The sequence below is a fragment of the Heliconius melpomene genome, chromosome 5 (genome assembly GCF_056956725.1).
Source record: "Heliconius melpomene rosina isolate 202511_hmr_F chromosome 5, ASM5695672v1, whole genome shotgun sequence".
In the NCBI taxonomy this organism is placed as follows: Eukaryota; Metazoa; Arthropoda; class Insecta; order Lepidoptera; family Nymphalidae; genus Heliconius; species Heliconius melpomene.
The window spans coordinates 4,871,592-4,894,465 of record NC_140393.1 but is presented as its reverse complement, the minus strand read 5'-3'; the positions used below and the strand labels follow the sequence as shown (position 1 = coordinate 4,894,465).

The window sequence follows — 22,874 nt, the reverse complement described above, 5'->3', positions numbered from 1 at the left end:
TTTTTATCCAAGTGGTAGTGGATTCTAACCCAAATAGTATGCATTTTTCACATTTTGTGAATATCACGTAATTTAATCATCTATTTTGCATTCAGAGCCAATAGTTAGCTTTCTTTGTTTGCCATTTGCTTTAGAAGGATACGGTTAGAATTAAGTTTTATTAAAACAATTAGTTCAAAGAGTGATAAGAAATTCAAAAGAGAATTACCATTATATCTAAAAGTATTTAGACATATTAGCATTTACTGCTAGGGGTGGCTGAGCATTTTCCTTCATTGCAGTGGCTTTTATGATCGTGGCACGTGGTAACAATTCCTATAATAGAAGAAACGCAGTGAACCGTTTTTCTACAACTAATACAGTAGTCGTTGCCCTGTAAGTGTAAAGATTATTTTAATTACAAGCGAATTAATAATATTTAACTTGAATGTTGAAGCCATCGTTGCAAAAACAAAAAGCTACCACCGGTTCGGAAGGCAGTTTTGCTGAGAAGAGTCGGCAAGAAACTCAACTCAACTCTTTTCAAAATCAATGATACAATCAATTACATTAGTTAGCAGCTATCCTGCATTACATTCAATAGACATTAATTCCATACATGTTTGTCTTCTAAATATTCTTGAACAGTGTAATAATACTTGTCAGAATTTTTTTTACTGATATTTTAAATTTTGGAAGTGGCAAACCTAGAATACACTACGGAATTTTATTATATACACGTATACTCAGATCCATAAAGGATTTATTAACTTTTTGGAGGCGAAAACTTGGTGTAACAAGCTTATGTTTATTTCTCGTTTCTATCGTATGACTGTCGCTATTTTTGTTATGCCAATGTATATTTTGTCGGACAAACTCAATGTTATAATATACAAATTTGGAAGCAACTGTAATAATACCTGCATCTTTGAAAACATCTCGCAGAGAATCTCGAGCTCTTAAATTATAAATATATCTCCCGGCTCTTTTTTGGAGAATAAATATTAAATTGATATCTGCAGCACTGCCCCATAGCAGCATCCCATAAGATAAAATACTATGCAAATAGCTATAGTAGACTAGTCGGGCAGTGTCAACTCCGTCATTTGTCTTTCTTTTTTAATTGCGAACGCGGCAGAGCTGAGTTTATCCGCAAGTGCTTCCAGATGAGCATTCCACTGGAGTTTGGAATCTATAGTTACACCTAGGAAAATAGCTGATTCCGACAAATTAAGAGCTTTTCCTTTAATTAGTAGACTAAAATTATGTTTTTTAACATTTTGTAAAGTAAACTCAATACATTTAGTTTTTTTAGCATTTAACATTCAAATTCAAAATATTCTTTATTCAAATAAACTATAAAAGCACTTTTGAATCGTCGAATGTACATGTGAACAAAAAGCTACCACCGGTTCGGAAGGCAGTTCTGCTGAGAAGAGCCGGCAAGGCAAAGTCAATGGTATATTTTACTATTACATTAGCTGGCAGCTGTCCTGCCTGACATTCAATAGACATTAATTCCATACATGTTTATCCTCTAAATATTCTTGAACAGTGTAATAAGCTTTACTTGTTAGAATTTTTTTTACCGATATTTTAAATTTTGGTAGTGGCAAACTAAGAATACACTGCGGAATTTTATTATATACACGTATACTCAGCCCCATAAAAGATTTATTAACTTTTTGGAGGCGAAAACTTGGTGTAACAATCTTATCTTTATTTCTCGTTCCTATCTTATGACTGTCGCTATTTTTTCTATGACAATGTATATTTTGTCGGACAAAGAGAATATTATAGTATATAAATTGGGAAGCAACAAATAATAATACCTGCATCTTTGAAAACATCTCGCAGAGAATCTCGAGCTCTTAAATTATAAATATATCTCACGGCTCTTTTTTGGAGAATAAATATTGAATTGATATCTGAAGCACTGCCCCATAGCAGCATTCCATAAGATAAAATACTATGAAAGTAGCTAAAGTAGACTAGTCGGGCAGTTTCAACGTCCGTCATTTGTCTTACTTTCTTAATTGCGAACGCGGCAGACCTGAGTTTATCTGCAAGTGCTTCCAGATGAGCGTTCCACTGGAGTTTGGAATCTATAGTAACACCTAAGAAAATAGCTGATTCCGACACATTAAGAGGTTCTCCTTTAATTATTAGATTAAAATTATGTTTTTTAACATTTGGTAAAGCAAACTTGATGCATTCCGTTTTTTTAGCATTTAACATTAGATTATTAACATCAAACCAACGAAGAATATGCAATAACGCACTATTCACTTCGTCATAGTTTATTTTATTTCTGTCAACTTCAAATATTAAAGAGGTATCATCCGCGAAAAGTACAATATCACAATATGTTCTTCACATAAAAAGGCGGATCGTTAAAATAAGAAGAAATAAAAGGGGACCAAGTATAGATCCTTGTGGAACGCCCATCTTTAGAGATCTAGATGATTTTACATTATTTATACTAACCTTCTGGATTCTTCGGTTTAGATATGAGGCAATAAGATCAAGAGCAGTATCCTGTATACCATAATGTTTTAGTTTTAACAACAGAGTTACATGGTCTACACAATCAAAGGCTTTGGATAAATCACAAAACACTCCAATAGCATTCTGTGACTTCTCTCATGCGTCATAAATGTGCTTTAGGAGTGCAGCACCCGCATCCGTAGTGGACCTACCTTTAGTGAATGCTCACTATGGAAACAGTTGTTAATATTTAAGAAAATTGTTTGCTGATTAAATATTAGTTTTTCAAATATTTTACTTAGAGACGGCAAAACAGAGATCGGTCTGTAATTTCCAGGGTCAGTTCTATCTCCACTTTTGTAAAGCGGCACTATTTTACTATATTTCATTAAATCAGGAAAAGTACCAGATTCTACACAATTGTTAAAAATTATATAGGTATAGGATAGATAAGGAGCAATATTAGGTATAATTGTTTTAAGAACTTTAACAGACATGCCCCATAGGTCACCGGTTTTCTTTAAATTAAGGCTTTTAAAAGTTTTGACTATTTCATCTGGTGACACATTCTTAAACACAAAATTTTGTCTACAACTATTTACATGGATTTTTAGTATTAATTCTGCTTCCGAAGGAGATGATGGCAGTGAACGTGTTACTTCGATAGGTATATCGGAAAAAAAAATTGAAAAGTATTTGCCACTTCTAAATCTGAGTTTAAGATTATATTATTAACTTTTAATTTAATAGGTTCACTGACAGCTCTCCCAGTTACAGTAGTAATAGCATCCCATGTAGCTTTAATCTTATTATTAGAGTTCAAAATTTTTGCTCTTATATGCATAGACTTAGCCTGGACACATACCTTTTTAAATATTTTTGAATAATTTCTAACTTTTAACAAGAACGCCGGATCTTGTTTCCATTGCCTCATATTATATAATTCATATAGTTTATTTCTGCTTCGGTTAACTTCGAGTTTCTATATATTTGTTTAACTTTAAAAATGTTATCAAACTCTGTAGAGAGTAAATTAAAAACTTTACAATATACCTGATTCGGATTTAATCCGGTTATTTCTAAGGTTGCTATTTTTTCACTCACTTGATTATTAAAAAGATTAATTTTATCTTCAGTAATTGGTCTAATTGATATTTGTTTACGTTCTGCGACTGTTTTATCTATTACCGAAAACATTTGACCACAATGATCCGAGCTAAGATTAGTAATAATTTGTTTTTCTACAGTCTCACAATGACAAAAAAACATTATCTATACAAGTAGCGGACGTATTCGTTATACGAGTTGGTTCAGAGAAAATATTCAACAAATTAAAAGATTTAAATAAGTTTAGAAGACGAAGGCTTAATGATGACACCTGTATTATATCTATATTAAAGTCTCCGCATACGATTAAAGATTTACTATTCGAACTCAAGTTATTAATAACTATAAAGTTCTTAAAGAAAATCCTTCAAAACTACCTTCAAATACTTCAAAACTACCTGAGGGGGGTCGATACACGCATACTATAATATGTCTATTGAATTCAACGCAGGACAATTCAATGGAGCGTTCGTCGGAGAGAGCTACTATATCTGGTCGCGATTTACAACGTATGTCATTTCTCACTAATATAAGGGAACCGCCGCGGATGGCCTTCTCTCTAACGAACGAACTTGACAATGTATAGTTTTCTATATTTACTGTATTGTTGCATCTCGAGATCCAGTGCTCAGTTAGTTATACACATTATATGTATATTAATTTTTTTTAGAAATAATTCAAGTTCCAGTTGCCTACTAGGCCTTGCATATTCTGATGTACAATGTTAAATTTAAATGACCTAGGCGTTGTCTTATTGTCTAGTTTAAATTGGAACTTACATCATTATACTTTATAGAAGTATTATTAGTACATTTAATTTCTTTCGTTATACCATGTACAACGGGGTTTTGTATATTATATGCTACTAAAGTAGCAATTTGTTTCTTAAAATATAAAGGTAGATACAATGTATCTTCTGTCAACTTACAGCTGTTATAAATAAATTTATTTAAATATAAATAAAAAAATGCGTCGCTATGACGTTCTGTCGTATTATATAATATTAAGTTCAGGTTATATATATATTTATTTCGTTTTTCTGTGAGGGAAGAAGAATATGGAAAAGAGCATATAATAAATTTACATTTAGTTTTACTATGTAAGTCAAGCAAGTTTTCTATACTCTTTATAATATCTTGTTTCCTCACTGACAAACTGACCATGTAATAGTACAAAACTATTGAAAACTAATAAATGTAGTTCTTTTAATACAAAATAAGTAAATTTGCCTGCAAACTTAATTTTGTGAAATTTTAAATGTTGTTTGTTAACTTTTATTACTTCTCGTTGACCTATTGAATAGAATGTAGTGAAGACATACCTGTGTGTAACACGGGATTTTAATAGAGAAGCGAGAAGACATTTCTCCTTCTTGCGTTTTTTCGTCATCATTTACTTTGCTTGGTGGTCCTTGGTTTTCGTTTCCATCTACTTGGTCGTAAGCGATATCTCCTAGTTCTAACGGATTTTCCTTAGCAAAAGTAAAATTTACAGCCACCTGAATTATAAAATTAAATAATTGTTTTAAAAGTTTTATGTAGAAATGTTACAAAGGTTGTATTATTTATGGTAATAAATAATTCGTAAAATTTATTTTCTTTTAATTTTTTAGCATCAAATGAAATGATAAAAATAATATCACAGTCAATATATGTCCAAGCTACTATTTGTGCGGGTTACAAATTTGTTACAAGATTTATAATATATCTATTATTTAAAATATATAAGAAAAATTTTCTATTAGTTGATCTTTTCAAAGGACTCGAAGGAACATAGACGGAAAATTGAGTACAGAACATGAATAAAAAACCGCCACCAACCAACTTACCAGCGCTGTTAGAACAGCAAATATTACGTTGCCCATAGCCATTATTGGTGTTTGATAGTGGTCGTTCTGTAAGAGCTCGACTGATCCGGAAAATAGTTATAAGTTGACTTTATATACTTCTAGCATATAATACAATTTATGCTAATTGCATATTTATTATAGGGCTGTGCTGTTTATTATAGGGCTGGGCTTAAAAGTGTTCTATCTATTTATTTATTTATTAGTTGGCTAATAGGTATATTTTGCAAGGAAAGTAGGTCAACTCTACCACCGAGGGTTCCGTACGATTTCAGAATTCTAGATCAACGGGAAGTTCAGTTTATGAATGTTACCAACTTGAATTTGCATAGGCACTCATGTATATTTTTTGTTTTAATATAATGTTAGAAATCAGAAGTGAAACAAATATAAAAAAAAACGTTAATAAAATATAAAACACCTGTTAACACTTCAAAGATGGATGGTAGTTACAACTTAATATTATCTAAGGACTCTAAATGAGGTGAAAGGTCTCAGGCACTGCTCTATGCTTCACTTCCCCACTTGCAACCACAGGTGTAGACTTAAGGGTACCCTATACGATTTATCAACATTCGTCTTCACTGATCCAGTCTAGTGTAATTATAAATGGGAGTTAACCACATTTTTAATTAAAATTACAGTTAATTAATCAAATAAATAATTATCCGAATAATCAAGTCCGCCAACACTAATACTACTAAATTAACTACTAAATTCTGTAACAACAACGTGTATCTTTGTAGGTAAACGTTGTTGTTCTATATATACAATATATAATGTGGGATAGTTTAGAGGTTTTATTAGTTTTGTTGTTGTTGTTCTTTAATTATGGCGATCCGAGCGTGCCAGATTTATTAGTTTTATTGATATATAATTTAAAAGAAAATGAGGTATCTCTCAAAAATGAAGAGAAAAAAATTGAATGAGACTGAGATGAGTGAATGAATGAGATTGAGTAAGAGATTATAACGATATGTACTGCTTAATAATTAATTAAAAATAATTAATAATAACTGCTGCTTTCACCATTCCCACATATACTCTTATTTATATAGTACTAGTATAGACCCGAACGCGGCTACGCCCGCTTGAACTATATTTACCGAATACCGAATATTTATTAAATATATTTATGAAATTATTTTCAGTTTTCAATAGAGAGCTTTTCTTGCTTGCTTGAGAGCTTGCTTTTGAGCTTTTCATTAAGCAAGCTCATTTTGGGTGACGTTTTCTAACAACAAACTTTGTAAATCGTTGCTTAGCAACGGTCGCATAACGACGGTTGTTATTAACATGGCCGAATAAATGTCAAAATTATATGTATGTCAAATTAATAAGTATTTTAATATATTAGTATATATCGAAAATATTAAAATTATGAGAAAAAAAATATCCTATGTTCTTCCCGAGACCCTCAAGTATCTCTATATGAGTATTTTATCACAATTAAATTAGCGATTTGGCCCTGATTGCGTAAAAGACAAACAGACAGACAGAGTTACTTTCAAATTTATAATATAGGTATGGATAATAAAATAATAGCAGTTTCGTATGCCTTATTAAAACAATATAGTATAACGAATCGTGAGGTTGTGATGAATGGCACTGTGTAGAATTAATAAAAGCAAATGGCGACAATAGTACCGGTGAAAAAGACAATACGTATTATATGTAAAAGCTGTATGTTCAATATTTGACTGTAAACGTGACTGAGTGTGGGTTCCATGCCCACTCGAGAAAAGGAAATATTTATTTAAATTTATATTATCATTTCTTCGCTCTGGTGTCGAAAAAAGAAGATTGTCAGAGAGCTGTGTCTCATATACGGAAACATTTTCGTATTGAATGATAATAAAGAAACGCTGTGTCATAAAAAAAAATCTTAAATTACATAAATACACAAGACTTGTTATCGTATAACGAAACGATTTTAGCGACATATATTATCTATCACTATGTAGATGTTGACTGTCATTATTGCGTTTGTTTATATCGCTTAACAAAAAGAAAATGAAAATAGTGGGTAAACTTGCATATAGTTAACTAAAAACAACATTATTGAATATTAAGAACCAAACAAATAATAGATAAGTGTGGACTAAAGAAAGGAAAAAACATATAACTTAATACTAAAAACCCACTTCACTAAATCTGTGAAACAGAAGCGTAAACAAACAGGTTACTTTTTTACAACTCTGGACGGACGAACAGTTGGCTTGGCTGCAGCAGCTGTCTTGACAGTAGTATGAGCGCATGTACCTTGACTTCGAGGTTCTAAATTGGTGGATATACAATCAAGTTCCGCACAGTGAACTATAGTATGACGCTTACAGTCCGGGCCAATAACTGGTTAGAAATTCAGAGAGTAAGATTTTGAGTACCATATTTGATTCCTAAGCGATTGGTCTCTGAACTTGACTAAAATGGGCCTTGACTTCCCTGGGGAGATTTTACCCAGGCGCTGGACTCTAGTGACGTCATCTGCACAGAAATCTGAGACTTTGAGATGTTTGGCCAGCACCTGGGTCACTTGCGATGCAGTGTCCTCATTTCTTTGTTCAGTGACACCATGTACTAACAATATTTTTCTACTACTTCGCATTTCCATGTTGTCATACTGTCTAGTAAGAAGCTGTACCTGAAGTTGAAGCCCCTCCAGAGCATTCAATACAAAAGATCTAAAAGTATTGAACTGGGATGTAATGTTAGTTGTTGGGCTTGCCGTGTTGCTTGCATTGTTTAAACTTTTTTGAAATTCAGCCATTTGAAAATTGAAGTGCTGCGTCAGCTCATCTATCGAGTGCTTAATAGAATCCATGGTAATGCTTGAGAATATTTTAAAAAAGTATGTAATACACAGTTGCTTCAAGGTTACTTGAGGTCACTTGTTTAATTATGCTTTTTGTAGAATGATGGAAATTTTTAAAGGAATCACACTGCTGGCAGGTTAGACAACTTAACTCATTACTTTTATATAGTAAACACTTGTAAAAACTATTTTAAAAATTAATAAACTGTGAGAGCTCTAAAAATCAGCTGTTGTCACTTTTTGCACCTACCCTCGACTACCACGTTGTTGGTACCTATCTTTTCGTAAAGCTCCAACAGTCCCATTTTTATCAATCAATATTCAACGTTTCGGGAAGTCATAGTCTCAATTCTCTAGGCAAGTTCAACGGTGTCTATCGTTCGGTTAAAATATCTATAAAAAAGTCGGTGATACCATATGTCCAACTACTTTAATTATACCTTATATAAAATTCATACCTCAGCGTTAATACGTATTAAATTAATTAAAAAGATAATTTCATTACCTATAAAATACTTTTTCAATTATTAAAATCGGACATTCCATTCAAATTTAAAAATGTCACCGTAGTGGGTGACTCTGCGGGGGTGAGAGGGAAGGTGCATCGATATCTACACTAAAATTATAGAGACAACAGATTTTATTTTTTGTTTCTTTGATTGAATTAAATAGACTCCGAGTCCAGTAGGACTTGACTTTACTTCTATGGCGTTAAATTGCTATTTCTAAAATAAATTTCTGAGCTATTATTACTTGAGGTCAGTGGTGCAGGTGCACAAATGTGACTGTAAAACCGACTGGTTGTGTGTTCGATCCCCATTCGAGAAGATGAAATAATTATTTAAATTTATATTTCTATTTCTTTGCTATGGTATCGAGGCTAATGCAATGAGGCAATGCGTACAGAATTCGGCGAAAAGCGTAGAATGGAGTATCTTAACACTAGGTTCCCTCTACCTACCCTGCTGTCTGCGGGATAGAGCGTGGAGTTAACTTAATTTGATTTCATTTTCATTTAATTATTTTATCAACATGATTTCTAAGGTGTTAATAACTGATCAAAATAAAATAGTACGGTATTTTTCGACTAATTTACAAAATTGCGAATATTTCGGAAACTAGAACTCCGAAATTTGTACCCATTGCCAAACACAGTCGCAAATAAACTATACGATGACTTACGAGTATAATCCCATAATTGGTACGGAGCCCGCGGTGGGCGATTACGATTAGCACTTGACCGGTTTTTTATATATACAACTAGCGACCCCCTTGCGGCTTCGCCCGCTTTTACTACTGGATTATTCATATAATGTATGTTTGCAAAGCACTTAAGATAATGTGTAAATTAATTAAACCCTAATGCAACCCGCATTTTCGTAGTTTCAATAAGGATTTTCCAATTGTTTTACACAGCAAGGATTTTTTTGTAGGTACCGTAATTTTAAATCTGTGCTACTAATCTTTTCAAGTACTTATTAAAATATATTTAAATGACTATTTTTAGATAGTTAAATGACTATTTTTAAACGGAAGAAATTATAAACAAAAACCTACCTACTAATAACTACTACAAAAAATATGAAACCAAATATATCGCGCTGAAATAATACATTCAACTCCAATTATCCAATACGTGCAAATGCATCTAAATCTGCGTTGCTATAAAGGCAGGCGGGTTTTTTTTTTCGAGCTTGTGGTTAATGCTGAATAGGGAATTAACGACACCACAGTGTCCGTCTCTGTCGCTATGTTGACTAATAATTTGTTTATTAAAAACTTCTCATTTAATATAGATATTTTTGATGATGATGATTTGATGATGAAATCTAAATAGTTCTATATCGAAATGCAGGAATAAAAAAATGTAAAAAAATGTCTAACCTAACCTAACCTACCGAAATCCTGCAATTTCTCTCATTTAAATCATTATTTTTTATGAAATCTAAATAGTTCTATTGTATTTGGCAAGACTACGATATCCGTGGCGCTTTGATTTGACTATTGATTCTTGATCTTTGAATAAAAAGAAATCGAAATGCAATAATAAAAAAATGTCTAACCTAACCTAACCTACCGAAATCCTGCAATTTCTCTCATTTAAATTATTCCATTGTATTTATAATATAATGTAAATATTTTATTATATAATGTTTCAAATAATTGTGCGCCGATGAAACAATCTTTTGTTTATTAAAAACTTCTCATTTAATATATATTTTTGATTTATTTTTTAGTTGTTACTGTACAATTTTAGACATGCTCAAACTTGTAACAGATTTGTCATTATTGCTAACGCCATTGTTTCTTTATTAGTCATAAGTGATAAGCATACAGTTTGAATATTATCGTTATCACTTCCGGTATTTTAATAGGTTTGTTCCTTTACAAAGAATCTATAAAAGCCAAAAACGTTTCTAGCATACTAACATTTACTGTCTTGCGTTAAATTAATTCGTGTTGAGTTAAATAGTAGTTGAAAATGTGTGTGTGATCATGTTACTAGTGTGTTATTTACTGAAGAACAGGAGATTGAAAGTAATTGCTGGACTGACAAGGAATTGGACGAAATTTGCGAGATTGTTGAATCAGCAGAATGTGCTATGGAAGTTTTCAACGATAAATTCACAAGTATTGAGTCAAAGACTTTTGATTCACAATTTGATGAAGCTTTGTTCAACATAAGTGAAAGTGGGGAAAAGCAATAAGTAATAATGATTATTAATGTTTTTTTTATTTATTTCTTTTTATTTCCTGTTTAAATTTATGAGATGTTGAATTTAAAACTTATTTATTTCTTTGTTAACCAGCTTACAAGTTGGCAGAGGCTTGAAACGCGTAGCTCAAGATAACAATAAAAAAGTGTTGAAAGTGAGACGTCCAAGCGAACCTTCAACTTCGAGGGATTCAGAACCATCAGTTCAACCATTAAACATTGACATGATCAAGTGTGAGGTATGCAAAATACTTGTTAAAAGGAGATATTTAGCAAATCATTACCGAAGCAATATAGCATAAAAATAATGCATTACGCATTCATCACAGTTTCCAAATGTAACATTAATCGAAAAAGCATTTGGAAAACGTGTTTATACTTACAGAATAACTCCACTCTCCGTTAGTGATAAGCTAGTCAACCTAGTCTAACATTGTTGTAACACATGGTTTAAATAAAAGATAATAAATATAAAACAAGTGCCCGACGGCATGTGGGCCCTTGGTAGATTTATGACTCCGAGAGAAAGTCCTTTCAAAGCATTACGAGAACCCTGCTGCACATGTTGGGGCACATGAACATTTGGATGTCGATGACAATAGGCTCGCTGATTTCCGACTTCCAGGGAATTTCATATAATAACTCCATGAGAAACAAAGCATCGTGGGAAACGAGCCAAAGGGGTGGGGACACCCGAATTTGTATTAAAGCCGACCAACCTTAGGGATAAGGCGAATTCCACTACCAGCACTCTTATAGTTAAGAACTAGTTTTAATAATAAATGTATTTTATTTTAATAATAAAACAGTTTTTATATACAAAGTTTAAGATATTTTTACTGGCGCCCAACGTGGGGCCTAGCTAAGTGAACAAAACGCGCAATCATAAGTAATTCCGCAAAAAAGTTTCACGAAGTCTCTTAAGACTATGGCTAGGCAACGAAACCATATAAATACGTAAAAATACTGTTATCAGTGGAAGAAAATGATCAAGGAAGCTGCCGTGGTGAGCATTCTGTAAGTACCAAGTAGCATTATCTTTGTCACCATTCCTTCCCATCTGAAACTCCCAACTTTTGTATATAATAGCTATAGGAATACTAGTAGTGTTATTCACTCTCCTTCTGATAGTGAGAGTAGTGAAAGTAGCGCAAGTCAGTCGTCCTACCATTTTAGAGTCCCGTGTTTACATTAAACAATGGATCCAAAAACCTTACTTTCGTTCGTCCCTTCGTATAATGGCGATGCATTTACTTTATATAATTATATTAATTGTGCTAAGCAATGGCTACAGATAGCGGGTGGAGATACGCCACAAAATATTTTGTTATTATTAAGTAAATTAGAATCTAAAACTGCTATTTCAATATCTATGATTGAGCATGATTTTAAATGGAATAATATAGAATTAGCATTAAAAAGCGAATGCGGAGATAATAGAGATTTAAATACGTTATTAATAGAGTTAGCAAATGTTAGGAGAAAAGGTTTATACAAAGATTTTATATTCGAAATAAAACAAAAGTTATTTTTTATTAGATGTAAATTATTAGATAAATATAGTGAAAAACTTTTAGTAGATGAGGTAATGGAGCCGTACATAAATACCGCCCAAAATACCCTAAGGAAAAGTTTACCGTATCATGACCAAATATATGTATCTAACTGTAATTTTAATGAAACGGCAACTAGAATATTGCAATTAGAGGCAGAAGGGAGATATGACAACTTTAAACAAAACTTTTCTAGCGTCTTACCGCCGCCGCGTAATGTACATCAAAATAAATCGAATGTACCGCAATATAAATCGAACTTTAATTATAACCAAAGACAAGCTTATCCGTCTACATCGCGATCGAATAATTTTCCGATGCGACATAATTATAATAATAATTTTTATAATAATAATAATTACAACCATCATAAAAATCAACGGATTCCGAATGCAAATAATTTTTTTACTAGGCCGCAGAATAGTTATTTTAAAAGGAATCAATATCATCCTAATACAAATAGGATCCCGTAGGAAATGGGGGATGTTTCAATGCAATCAGCCCCTCCATTGCGTTCTGGTCAGGTCAATTTAGGGAAAGGTATTGTTGCTGAGGAAGTATTCCACCATGAAAATAATTTTAATAATATTAATTTAAATTTTCACGAAGTTGCCGACCGCGAAAAAACATCACATAGTATAGAACATGTGAAAGATAAAGAGAATCACGATCAAGATGCATTAAATGTATTACAAGCTCATTGCGATGAGAAAATATCGTTAGACAGTACACCATGTGAAATGAAAATAGAAAATCCTGTAAATACTGAGTTAAGTAATACAATAAATTCATGCCAACAAGACAGTGATAGTGGCATACCAATTATTAACAATTATCCACCGAAACGTTTGAGACGTGTAGTGTTTGAAAGTGCGCCTAACGAAAACGCGAAATATGAAAAAAGTATGTGGTATTTTTATATTCCACCAAATAATGAGGAAAAGGTTATTAAAAATTTTATGTTAGAATATTTAAGTAAAGAAAAATATGCGTTTATAATTCCTAATGAAGAATTTTATTATAAAGTTTTAGAAGTATATAGGAAATATTTTGGTCATAGTAAGTTTAAGCCAATAAGATATACTAAGTTTTTAATAGAGATAGATAAAAAAGAGGAACAATTACATTTAATTAAAGAGTATCATTTATTAAATAATAAACATGCAGGTATTAAAAGTGTTTATAAGCAATTACTGGAAAAATATTATTTTGAAAATATGCGAAAGATTATTAAGAAATATATTTTAAATTGTGAATTATGTAGAAAACAAAAGAGTTATAGGAATGATAGATTGATTCAGCCTCCAAAAGTATTTAAAATAGATGATAAGGTTTATTTAAAAAATTCAATGATAGATAGGCACAAAACGAAATCAAGATTTCTAGGTCCATACAAAATCTTAAGTATAGAACCGCATAATAAATATAAAATAAGTAATGGAAAAATTTATCACGTAGAGGAACTAATTGTTTCAGAATCCTCTACAGGGTGGAAGAGGCTGCGCTTCTTTAATTGAAACTGCATATAGGGTAAAAAATTTCAAACTCGAAGCTAAAGAAATTAATCAAGATGCCTCAACAGTTTGGACGTAGGATTTTTTTTTCATTTCACGATTTTTCTCCATACCTGTATTTCGTGTGACGCACACATACACATACTACTACAAAAATACTACTAAGCGTTGCCAAACTTCTACTTTACATTCGTCAAAACAAAACCGAACGAGAAAGAACGATATCTCGCGTTCTTTGTCACGCAATTACCTATTTATTATAAATCTAAATAACGTTCAAACCTCTTATTAAAATTGTTTAACAAAATCCTACTTTAAGTCAATTTATTATATCACCTTTATTATGAAATTATTTAGAAATACTGCATGGTTATTGAACCACCCACAAAGTAATATTCAAAATTTTTAACACAAAATGATATTGAACTACGATAGATAGGTACTTACATTTAACATTAGTTTTACATCGTCGTTGTCGCATTCTCCTTTTACTATCACTAATATTTACATCATAAGTAATATTAAAAACTCAACATTTGTTTGAAATGTCTTAAAAAAATGTATGTTTTGATAGTACACTCAAATACTGACACAATAGTTTCACATTTGAGAAAAATACTCAGTAATCACATCATCACGATCACGAAACATTCATCACGATTTTAGAAATCCGATTAATGATAAAATTAATATTAAACAACATCCAAATCATTTAAAACACTTAATAATTATTCAACGTATAAAGTCGAACAAAATAATGTAAATACAACAGAACTTAGCCGTTCCGCGGCTAAGTTCTGTTCTCACACAGATAATTAAAAACATTGTAATAGTTGCCATTAACTAAAATACTTATCGAATATACTATTAAATTTTTTATTAAAATTTTCATTATTATTTATATTTGTATGATTATTTTGATAGAAAATCGTATAAAAATTAAATATTAAACGAGTTTTATAATGTTACACGAGGACCTGCGAAAACTCAATACGAAATAAATTAATATTTAGTAATTATTTGTAAATAGTATTGATAATTTTATTAATTATTTTAATATCAAATCATGCGTAAAAAGTATAATCTACATTTATTATGAATTATAGTGTTATATTGCACAATCAATCAATATTAAAAATGAATTTTGTTATCTGTACAAAGACACCCCGCTCACGCCGCACCGATTACCGGGGATTCCCATAGAATCGGTGCGGCGCGTACATTCTGCGCAATAGTAGTTGGGTCGGACTATAGCTGAATGCTATTTACTAAACCATATAAATACAACGGGTTATGGGCCCAGGCCACGTCGTAACAATAATAAAGAAGTTTGCATCAATCGTAGAAAATTAGAAATACTGGCGAGATTAAAACAGCGTTACTTCACGCGACGCTTCGGCGTTGGTATTGAAATTTGGAGGTTAAGTTGCCGGGAAGGAATAAAAAAGAAAAACAAGCAAAATAAACAATCACAATGGAAAGGAAACAGCACAGTAATAAAACTGGAAGGAATAAAAAATTGGAATGCTTGGAAGTTCCAAACCATAATACTACTACGGGGGGAAATTGTGTCATCATCATCTGCATTTATTGTAAAAAGAAATCCTACAATTAAAAGAAATATTAAATGTTTCAAGTGTAATAATATGGGTCATTATCGAGCTGAATGTAATGTGGACAGAAAATGTAATATTTATTGTTAAAAAAAGTGAAAAAAAATGCTATTATTGTAATAATTTTGTAAACATGTTAAAAATGAGTGTTAGTTTAAAACGGGAACATAAAAAATGTGTTTGTAGTGCAACAAAAGTAAAATTAAAAACCTAATAGAAATAATTCAATAAAAGTGTGTGTAAAGTGTATTCCTAAGTGTTGCGTTAATTTAACATCAGCTCGCCGCCGTTGCCTACATACCTACGCTAGTTGCTGCGACTCGATTTCTTGAATGAAGCGTGTGCGACGTTGCCGCTTTGACAGGTAAGTGTGTGAGTGATAATGTAACACTTTACAAATGGCGTTTTTTTTTAAAACGATTATTTTATTATTTATTTTGTTTGAAAAAATAACTTTTTCATTTTTGGGAATTATTTTTTTTCTGAATTATATTAGGCTTTTATAGAGTAGTTAAAACTGTGGTTTCATTTAAAGTGGTGCCGTCAATTCCACCCTGTATACTTTCGGATACAAGTTCAAGTATTTAGACCCTTCGGAAAATGTAGTAAAACCTACTCGAATATTAGAAGGAAAGTGCTATATAATAATTATATAAGTTAGAAATAAAAATTATTATACATAAATTAGAAAGATGTAAATCACAGATATCAAAGTATACATATTATTTTAGAACATATTAAAATAAAATTGTTTCAGTAAATACTAGATTGTATTGTAAGTTTAATATTATTATTTTTTTTTTATTGATAATTGTGTAAAGTAGTATATAGAAAATATGAAAAATTGTACCTACTATCCAATACAACCTTCCCTGTTCCTATCCTATAATGCGAACGGTAATTATACAATGTAAATGAAATATATGATGTCGAAGATTATACTGAACTAGAACATTAATATGCAAAGGAAATATTAAAAAAAAAAGAATTACAGCTGATGAAGATGGAGAATAAATGAAATTCCAACATTTAACTATGAAAATCACGACATAGTATAATATGGTTGACAACTATTATAACTATTATTATATTGATATGCCTAATTTATGCTTAAATTCTCAGATCCAGGTTTCGTTCGAAACATGTACTTCGATTTTGGAGGGGGACAGTCAACCTAGTCTAACATTATTGTAACACATGGTTTAAATAAAAGATAATAAATATAAAACAAGTGCCCGACGGCATGTGGGCCCTTGGTAGATTTATGACTCCGAGAGAAAGTCCTTTCAAAGCATTACGAGAACCCTGCTGCACATGTTGGGGCACATGAACATTTGGATGTCGATGACAATAGGCTCGCTGATTTCCGACTTCCAGGGAATTTCATATAATAACTCCATGAGAAACAAAGCATCGTGGGAAACGAGCCAAAGGGGTGGGGACACCCGAATTTGTATTAAAGCCGACCAACCTTAGGGATAAGGCGAATTCCACTACCAGCACTCTTATAGTCAAAAGCACCTCTGCATACTCCAGCGGCACGAGTCCTACCAGTCCTAAGGAATTCAACAATATTTTATCACGCAAATACTGCTGAAGTTCCGCCAGCGCCCCTCGGCGCCGCGACGCGACACCGACGCCCTTGCGTCGTTCCGTTTGACCGCGATCGATGACTGCCGCGCGCGGGCACTGAAGCCAGCCAGCTCACCATGAGCGGCCGCAGCGGCGCCCAGCGAGACCGCTCTCGCTCGCGCCCTCGTGCCTCCGCGACACCAGGACGATCAATGCCGATCGTCGAAGCCACCCTCCCCGGCTCTGTACCCCGCAGACCCCTCAACACCGAGGATGCCCGACGGACACCGGAGACGCGCGATGTTACCGCGTGCTCTCTCGGCGCTCCGCCCACCTCGGCCGAGTAGACGACCGCCCCCGCACTGACGACACCGAAGCCTCAGCGACCCTCCAGGGCCGCCTCCAAGGAGCTGCCGCAACCGCAGCGCTCCCCCTCCGCTCCGCCCCGCATTGAAGTGGATCTTTCGCCACTCTCGCCGCAGTCGCAGCTTAACTCGGACATGCTTGTTGTGTCCGAGTTGCAGAAGCGCGGGTCTCTTTCCCGGTCGCTCATGGTGCATATTGCCATGTACCTGAACGACAAGGGAAAAGAGCTCGAACGCGCCAGCGCGGCTGCCTCCGCCGCCGACTCACCAATGGGCACCCTGCCACCGCAGACGCCCGTACGCCGACCTCGGCCATCAGACGGCGCCGACGAAGAGGCCGCAAAACGCGTGTGCGCACAACATCGCTGCCAGGCGTTTCAAATCAAAGAAAGCGACATATTGCCGACTCAATGTTCATGTCTCCTACTGATTGTAAGGAAGTCAAGAAAATTATATTCTCACTAAAGAAAGGATCCTCAGGTAATGATAACATTAGTGGCATAATGGTAAAAGCATTGCATGAGGTATTAATCGAGCCTATTGTTCATTTATGTAATTTATCTATGGAGTCAGGAATATTTCCTGACATATTTAAACAAGCAGTGGTCATTCCCATCTTTAAAAGTGGAGATGATTTTATTCCTTCGAACTATAGACCCATTTCATTATTATCAACGCTTTCTAAAATATTAGAAAAAATTGTACACAAAAGACTTTTGTCATTTTTAGACAAAAATCAAATACTTGCTCCCAATCAGTATGGGTTTAGACCTAATCACTCGACAGAGGACGCGGTGCTCAAGGTAACCACCACTGTAACATCTCACTTAGATAAAGGAGAAAAATGTTTAGCAGTATTCCTCGATTTAAAAAAAGCGTTTGACACCGTGCCAATTCCCAAACTTATTTCTATTTTGGATGATATTGGTATTCGTGGTATAACAAAGCAGTGGTTTAATAACTACCTGAACAATCGCGTGCAGTGCGTACGAATTTTAGATCAATTCAGTGACAACCTGCCCTGTGAATACGGGGTGCCACAAGGCAGCACCCTGGGGCCGCTGTTATTTTTAATTTACATTAACCAACTATGTCAACTCAAACTAGACAAATCATCTTTGATAATGTATGCTGATGATACTGTCATTGTTTTCCACGACAGAACTTGGGATGATGTCAAAACTACTGCCGAGAATGGTTTATCTCTGATATCAACATGGCTTCAAAATCATCTTTTAACCCTCAACACTAATAAAAGTTATATTATGTGCTTTTCTAACAGTGCAGCTGGGGAAGCAATGGAGAATTTAGACATTAAAATACACTCTCACTCGTGTCGTAACCTGAAACATAAAATAAGCAGCCAATGTAACTGTGAGGGATTAAACAGAGTAAGCACTATAAAATACCTCGGCGTAACAATAGACAATCGTTTAAATTGGAAACCACATATATCTAATATGACGCAAAAAATAAGAAGATTAATAATACTCTTCAAAAGTCTAAGACAAGTCCTAGATATAAAACAGATATTACAAATATATAAGTCCCTTTGTGAATGTATTCTGAGTTACTGCATAATTTCATGGGGAGGAGCTGCCAAATCTGTTATTGTTACCTTAGAACGAGCACAGCGCACTGTACTTAAAGTGGCTATGGGCTTATCATTTCGTCACCCAACGGTCTTAGTCTACAATATGGCTGACACATTAAACGTTCGTCAATTATTTATAAGTAAATGTATTTTAAGATACCATTCCACTACTGCTACCAAAACCCCAACAGCACCCAAAAGATTATACAAATATGAATTCCCTAGAGTAAAATCCACTTTGGCCCGTCGTAGCTATGAATTCATAGCCCCAATATTATATAGTACGGCTGACAAAATTTTATCTATTAGAACATGCAATAAATACACCGCTAAGAGAAAAATTATAGACTGGTTAATGACACTAGATTACACAAACACTGAAGATTTGATGATGATACAAAAATAAAGCAACAAATATATATAATATAGTATTTGACACAACACATGCACACATACACACACGCACACACACACACACACACACACACACACACACACACACACTCACACTCATAACTCACACACACACACTCACACTCATAACTCACACACACACACACACACACACACGCACACATCTAGCAAACTAAAACACACCTTTATTTTATTAATTTCTTTTTTTTTTTATTTCATTATTTGGCTTGCGACAATAACACCTAAGTTTATGTTCAAAACAGGGAAGTCACTAGCTTCTAAAACACAGTTTATTCTTACTTAGGAGCTAGTAACCCATAAAATGTATAGTGAATGTTGTCAATAAAAATACTTTTTATTTATTTTTTATTTTAGTATACTGGAACGCCCGGGGGCTGCTAAGGAAGATGCCCGCCCTCCGCTACATCCTGCTCCAACACAACATCGACATCGCGTTGGTGAATGAAACTCACCTGCACCCGGCACACTCCGCTAGCATCCCTGGATACCATGTCCTGCGGCTGGACGCCACCGGTGAGAACGCGTTCAGGGGCCTTCTCGTCGCGACCCGCAGGAACTTGGTTGTGCACACGCTGCCTGCCATCGACACCCAGTCACTCCAATCACTGGGTGTCGAAATCCACCACGACGCCAAACCACTGAGGGTCTACGCTACGTACCGTCCGGGCAACACTCGCCTGGCCGTCGACGCGTTACAGCAGCACTTCACCAGCAGCATCCCGACTTTGGTCGCGGGCGATTGGAACGCGCATCACACTGCCTGGGGTTGCCGCTCCACCAACCAGGCAGGGCGTTACCTCTACCGTGACGCCCAAAGGTGCGGGTACGAAATCGAGGGCCCCGACGAGCCCACGCACTACTCCGACAACTCCAGACACGACCCCACAACGATCGACCTGGTCGTGCACAGGGGACTAGATGCAATTGACCTAGAAGTGATCCCGGACGCCTTCGGATCCGACCACCAGCCTGTCCTTGTCTCACTCGAGGGCAGGTCGACCATCGCCAGAGGCCCGCCGTCCGGTGGCCGGATCTGCTGGGAGCGCTTCGAGGGCGCGCTCCACTCCATGCAGTCCCCGTGCAACGAACCCCTCGTCGACGCAGCCAGCATCGACCGCCTTGAAAGCGCCATAGTGGGCAATATTAAGGACGCTGTCGACACTGCCACGACACCACCTAGCCAGCGCGGACTCCCCCCCACACCTAGGTGGATTGAAGACCTCATACGGAAAAAGCGACGCACCCGCAAGTTGTGGCAGAAAAACACAAAAACTAAACTCAATAGGCTTATTGACCAAGTCAGAGTTGCCCTTGGCGATCGTGAGGCCCACAGATGGGAGGAGCGGATCTCCAAGGCATGTGAGGACTACCCCTCACTGAACCAGCTTAGCCGCCAAATAATGAAGAAGAAGCCCCCAGCACGCCCACTACTCCACCAAGACGGCTCCCTGAGATACTCAGAGGAGAGAGCCGACATGCTGGCGGAATATTTGGCGGCTCAATTCCAGCCGAATCCCAGTGAGTGCCCAGTCCTCCATGCTGAAGTCGAAGAGGAGGTGAAGACGCGCCTCTCCGCACTCAAGGCCCTCACCGCTCCTGACCCACCTTTCTTCTCCCCCTCGGCCGTGAAGAAGGCGATCCGGGGCCTCAAGCCCAGGAAGGCTCCCGGAACTGACGGGATCTCCAATAGCGCCCTACGCCACCTCGACAACCGTCTGATCGCGGCTACTGCCAGACTCTTCAGCGCCATTCTGCGCCTGGGTTACTTCCCCCAGGCGTGGAAGGAGGGTCTGATCGTGATGATCCCGAAGCCCGGAAAGGACCACAGGAAGCCAGAGGGTTACCGCCCCATCACGCTTTTGAGTGCCATCGCCAAACTGTTCGAGAGGATGTTGCTCCCACTCCTGCAGCCGCACCTGCAACCGCGGCCCAGCCAGTTTGGCTTCCGAAGCGGTCACTCAACCACGCTCCAAGTGGCCCGAGTGATCCACTTCGCCGCAGCAGCAGCCAACAGGAAGGAGAGTGCATGTGCAGCCTTCCTGGACGTCGCCGGCGCCTTCGACCGTGTCTGGCACCCAGGCCTTCTGACGAAGATTATCCGTACTGGAACCCCGCACCACGTCGTCGCCGTCCTAGCCGCCTTCCTCGACGGCAGGACCTTTCGCGTCAGAGTGGAGAGTGCAGTTTCCCGCAGCCACCTGATCGCCGCCGGGGTACCACAGGGCAGCTCACTATCCCCTGCCCTGTATGCCCTCTACACGGACGACATCGCCCTGCTCGCGAAGACCCTGACGCCCGTCCACGCCACCACCAAACTCCAGCGAGCACTCGACTTGCTCCCCCGCTGGCTGTCGGAGTGGAGGCTTACCCTCAGCGTGGCTAAAACCCAGGCAATCTTGTTTGGAGGCCACCTGAGATTCCCTCTTCCGCTGCGCCTGCTGGGTGAGCAGGTTCCCTGGAGAAAGGAGATCACCTACCTGGGCGTAACCATTGACAGGAGGTTGCAGATGTCCAGGCAGGTGAAGAAGGCCGCTGCTGCTGCCAAGGTGGCGCTATTCCACCTCCGCCCGCTACTGCGCTCCAGATTACCGCTTCGCACGAGACTTGCCCTCTACAAGTCCTACGTGAGGCCACACCTCACGTACGTCGCCCCGGCCTGGTACGCGCTCGCAAGTGCGCCCCAGCGCAAGGTCCTACAGGTGGTCCAAAACGTCGCCCTCCGGCGCGTCACCCAGGCTCCCTATTACGTTCGGAACACCACCATCCAGCGCGACCTCAGAATAGAGAGCCTGGAGGTACACATCGGCCGGCTTGCGCGCAACGCATACAGCCGCGCCGATGCATCGGACCACCCACATCTCCAGGACATCGCGCCATGGCATACCAGGCCACCGGACAGGATGCGCCTACCAAGGGATATCCTCAAGTCTCACCTGGCTTGGCTGACCGCCCAGGGGGCACACAGCTCATCCCTTCACCATGACTCCCCCCCCCCAGTTGACCCCCCAGTTAACCCGATTCCCCCTTGGCTCCCAGGCCATCCCCCAATGACGCGGCTATTGTACTAGCCGCCGCGAGACACCGCAGAAGAAGGGCAACCGCCCTGTACTGTTTCCCGGCGCAAGCGCCGGACGAATGAACTCATCGATCGATTGGACTCTTATAGTTAAGAACTAGTTTTAATAATAAATGTATTTTATTTTAATAATAAAACAGTTTTTATATACAAAGTTTAAGATATTTTTACTAGGTTTTGGATTTTATTTTTTTTTAAATTCCAT

The 22,874-nt window shown here is 36.7% G+C and overlaps 1 protein-coding gene across 4 annotated transcripts in view; it reads right to left on the bottom strand.

Annotated features, from left to right (window-relative positions):
- LOC146538980 (uncharacterized) overlaps nucleotides 1-22,874 on the bottom strand; it is a 74,636-nt gene that overhangs the window by 37,869 nt on the left and 13,893 nt on the right. The window contains exons 1-3 of one of the 4 annotated variants that reach the window (XM_085185601.1): nucleotides 5,402-5,477; nucleotides 4,895-5,071; nucleotides 209-373 (exon numbers count right to left, since the gene is read on the bottom strand). In XM_085185601.1, coding sequence (XP_085041727.1) covers nucleotides 236-373; nucleotides 4,895-5,071; nucleotides 5,402-5,443 — 357 coding nt within the window. In that variant the 5' untranslated portion in view covers nucleotides 5,444-5,477 and the 3' untranslated portion in view covers nucleotides 209-235. Of the gene's footprint in view, nucleotides 1-208; nucleotides 374-4,894; nucleotides 5,072-5,401; nucleotides 5,478-22,874 lie in introns of those variants that run through there. The other 3 variants (XM_085185605.1, XM_085185602.1, XM_085185604.1) reach the window with 3 other exon arrangements.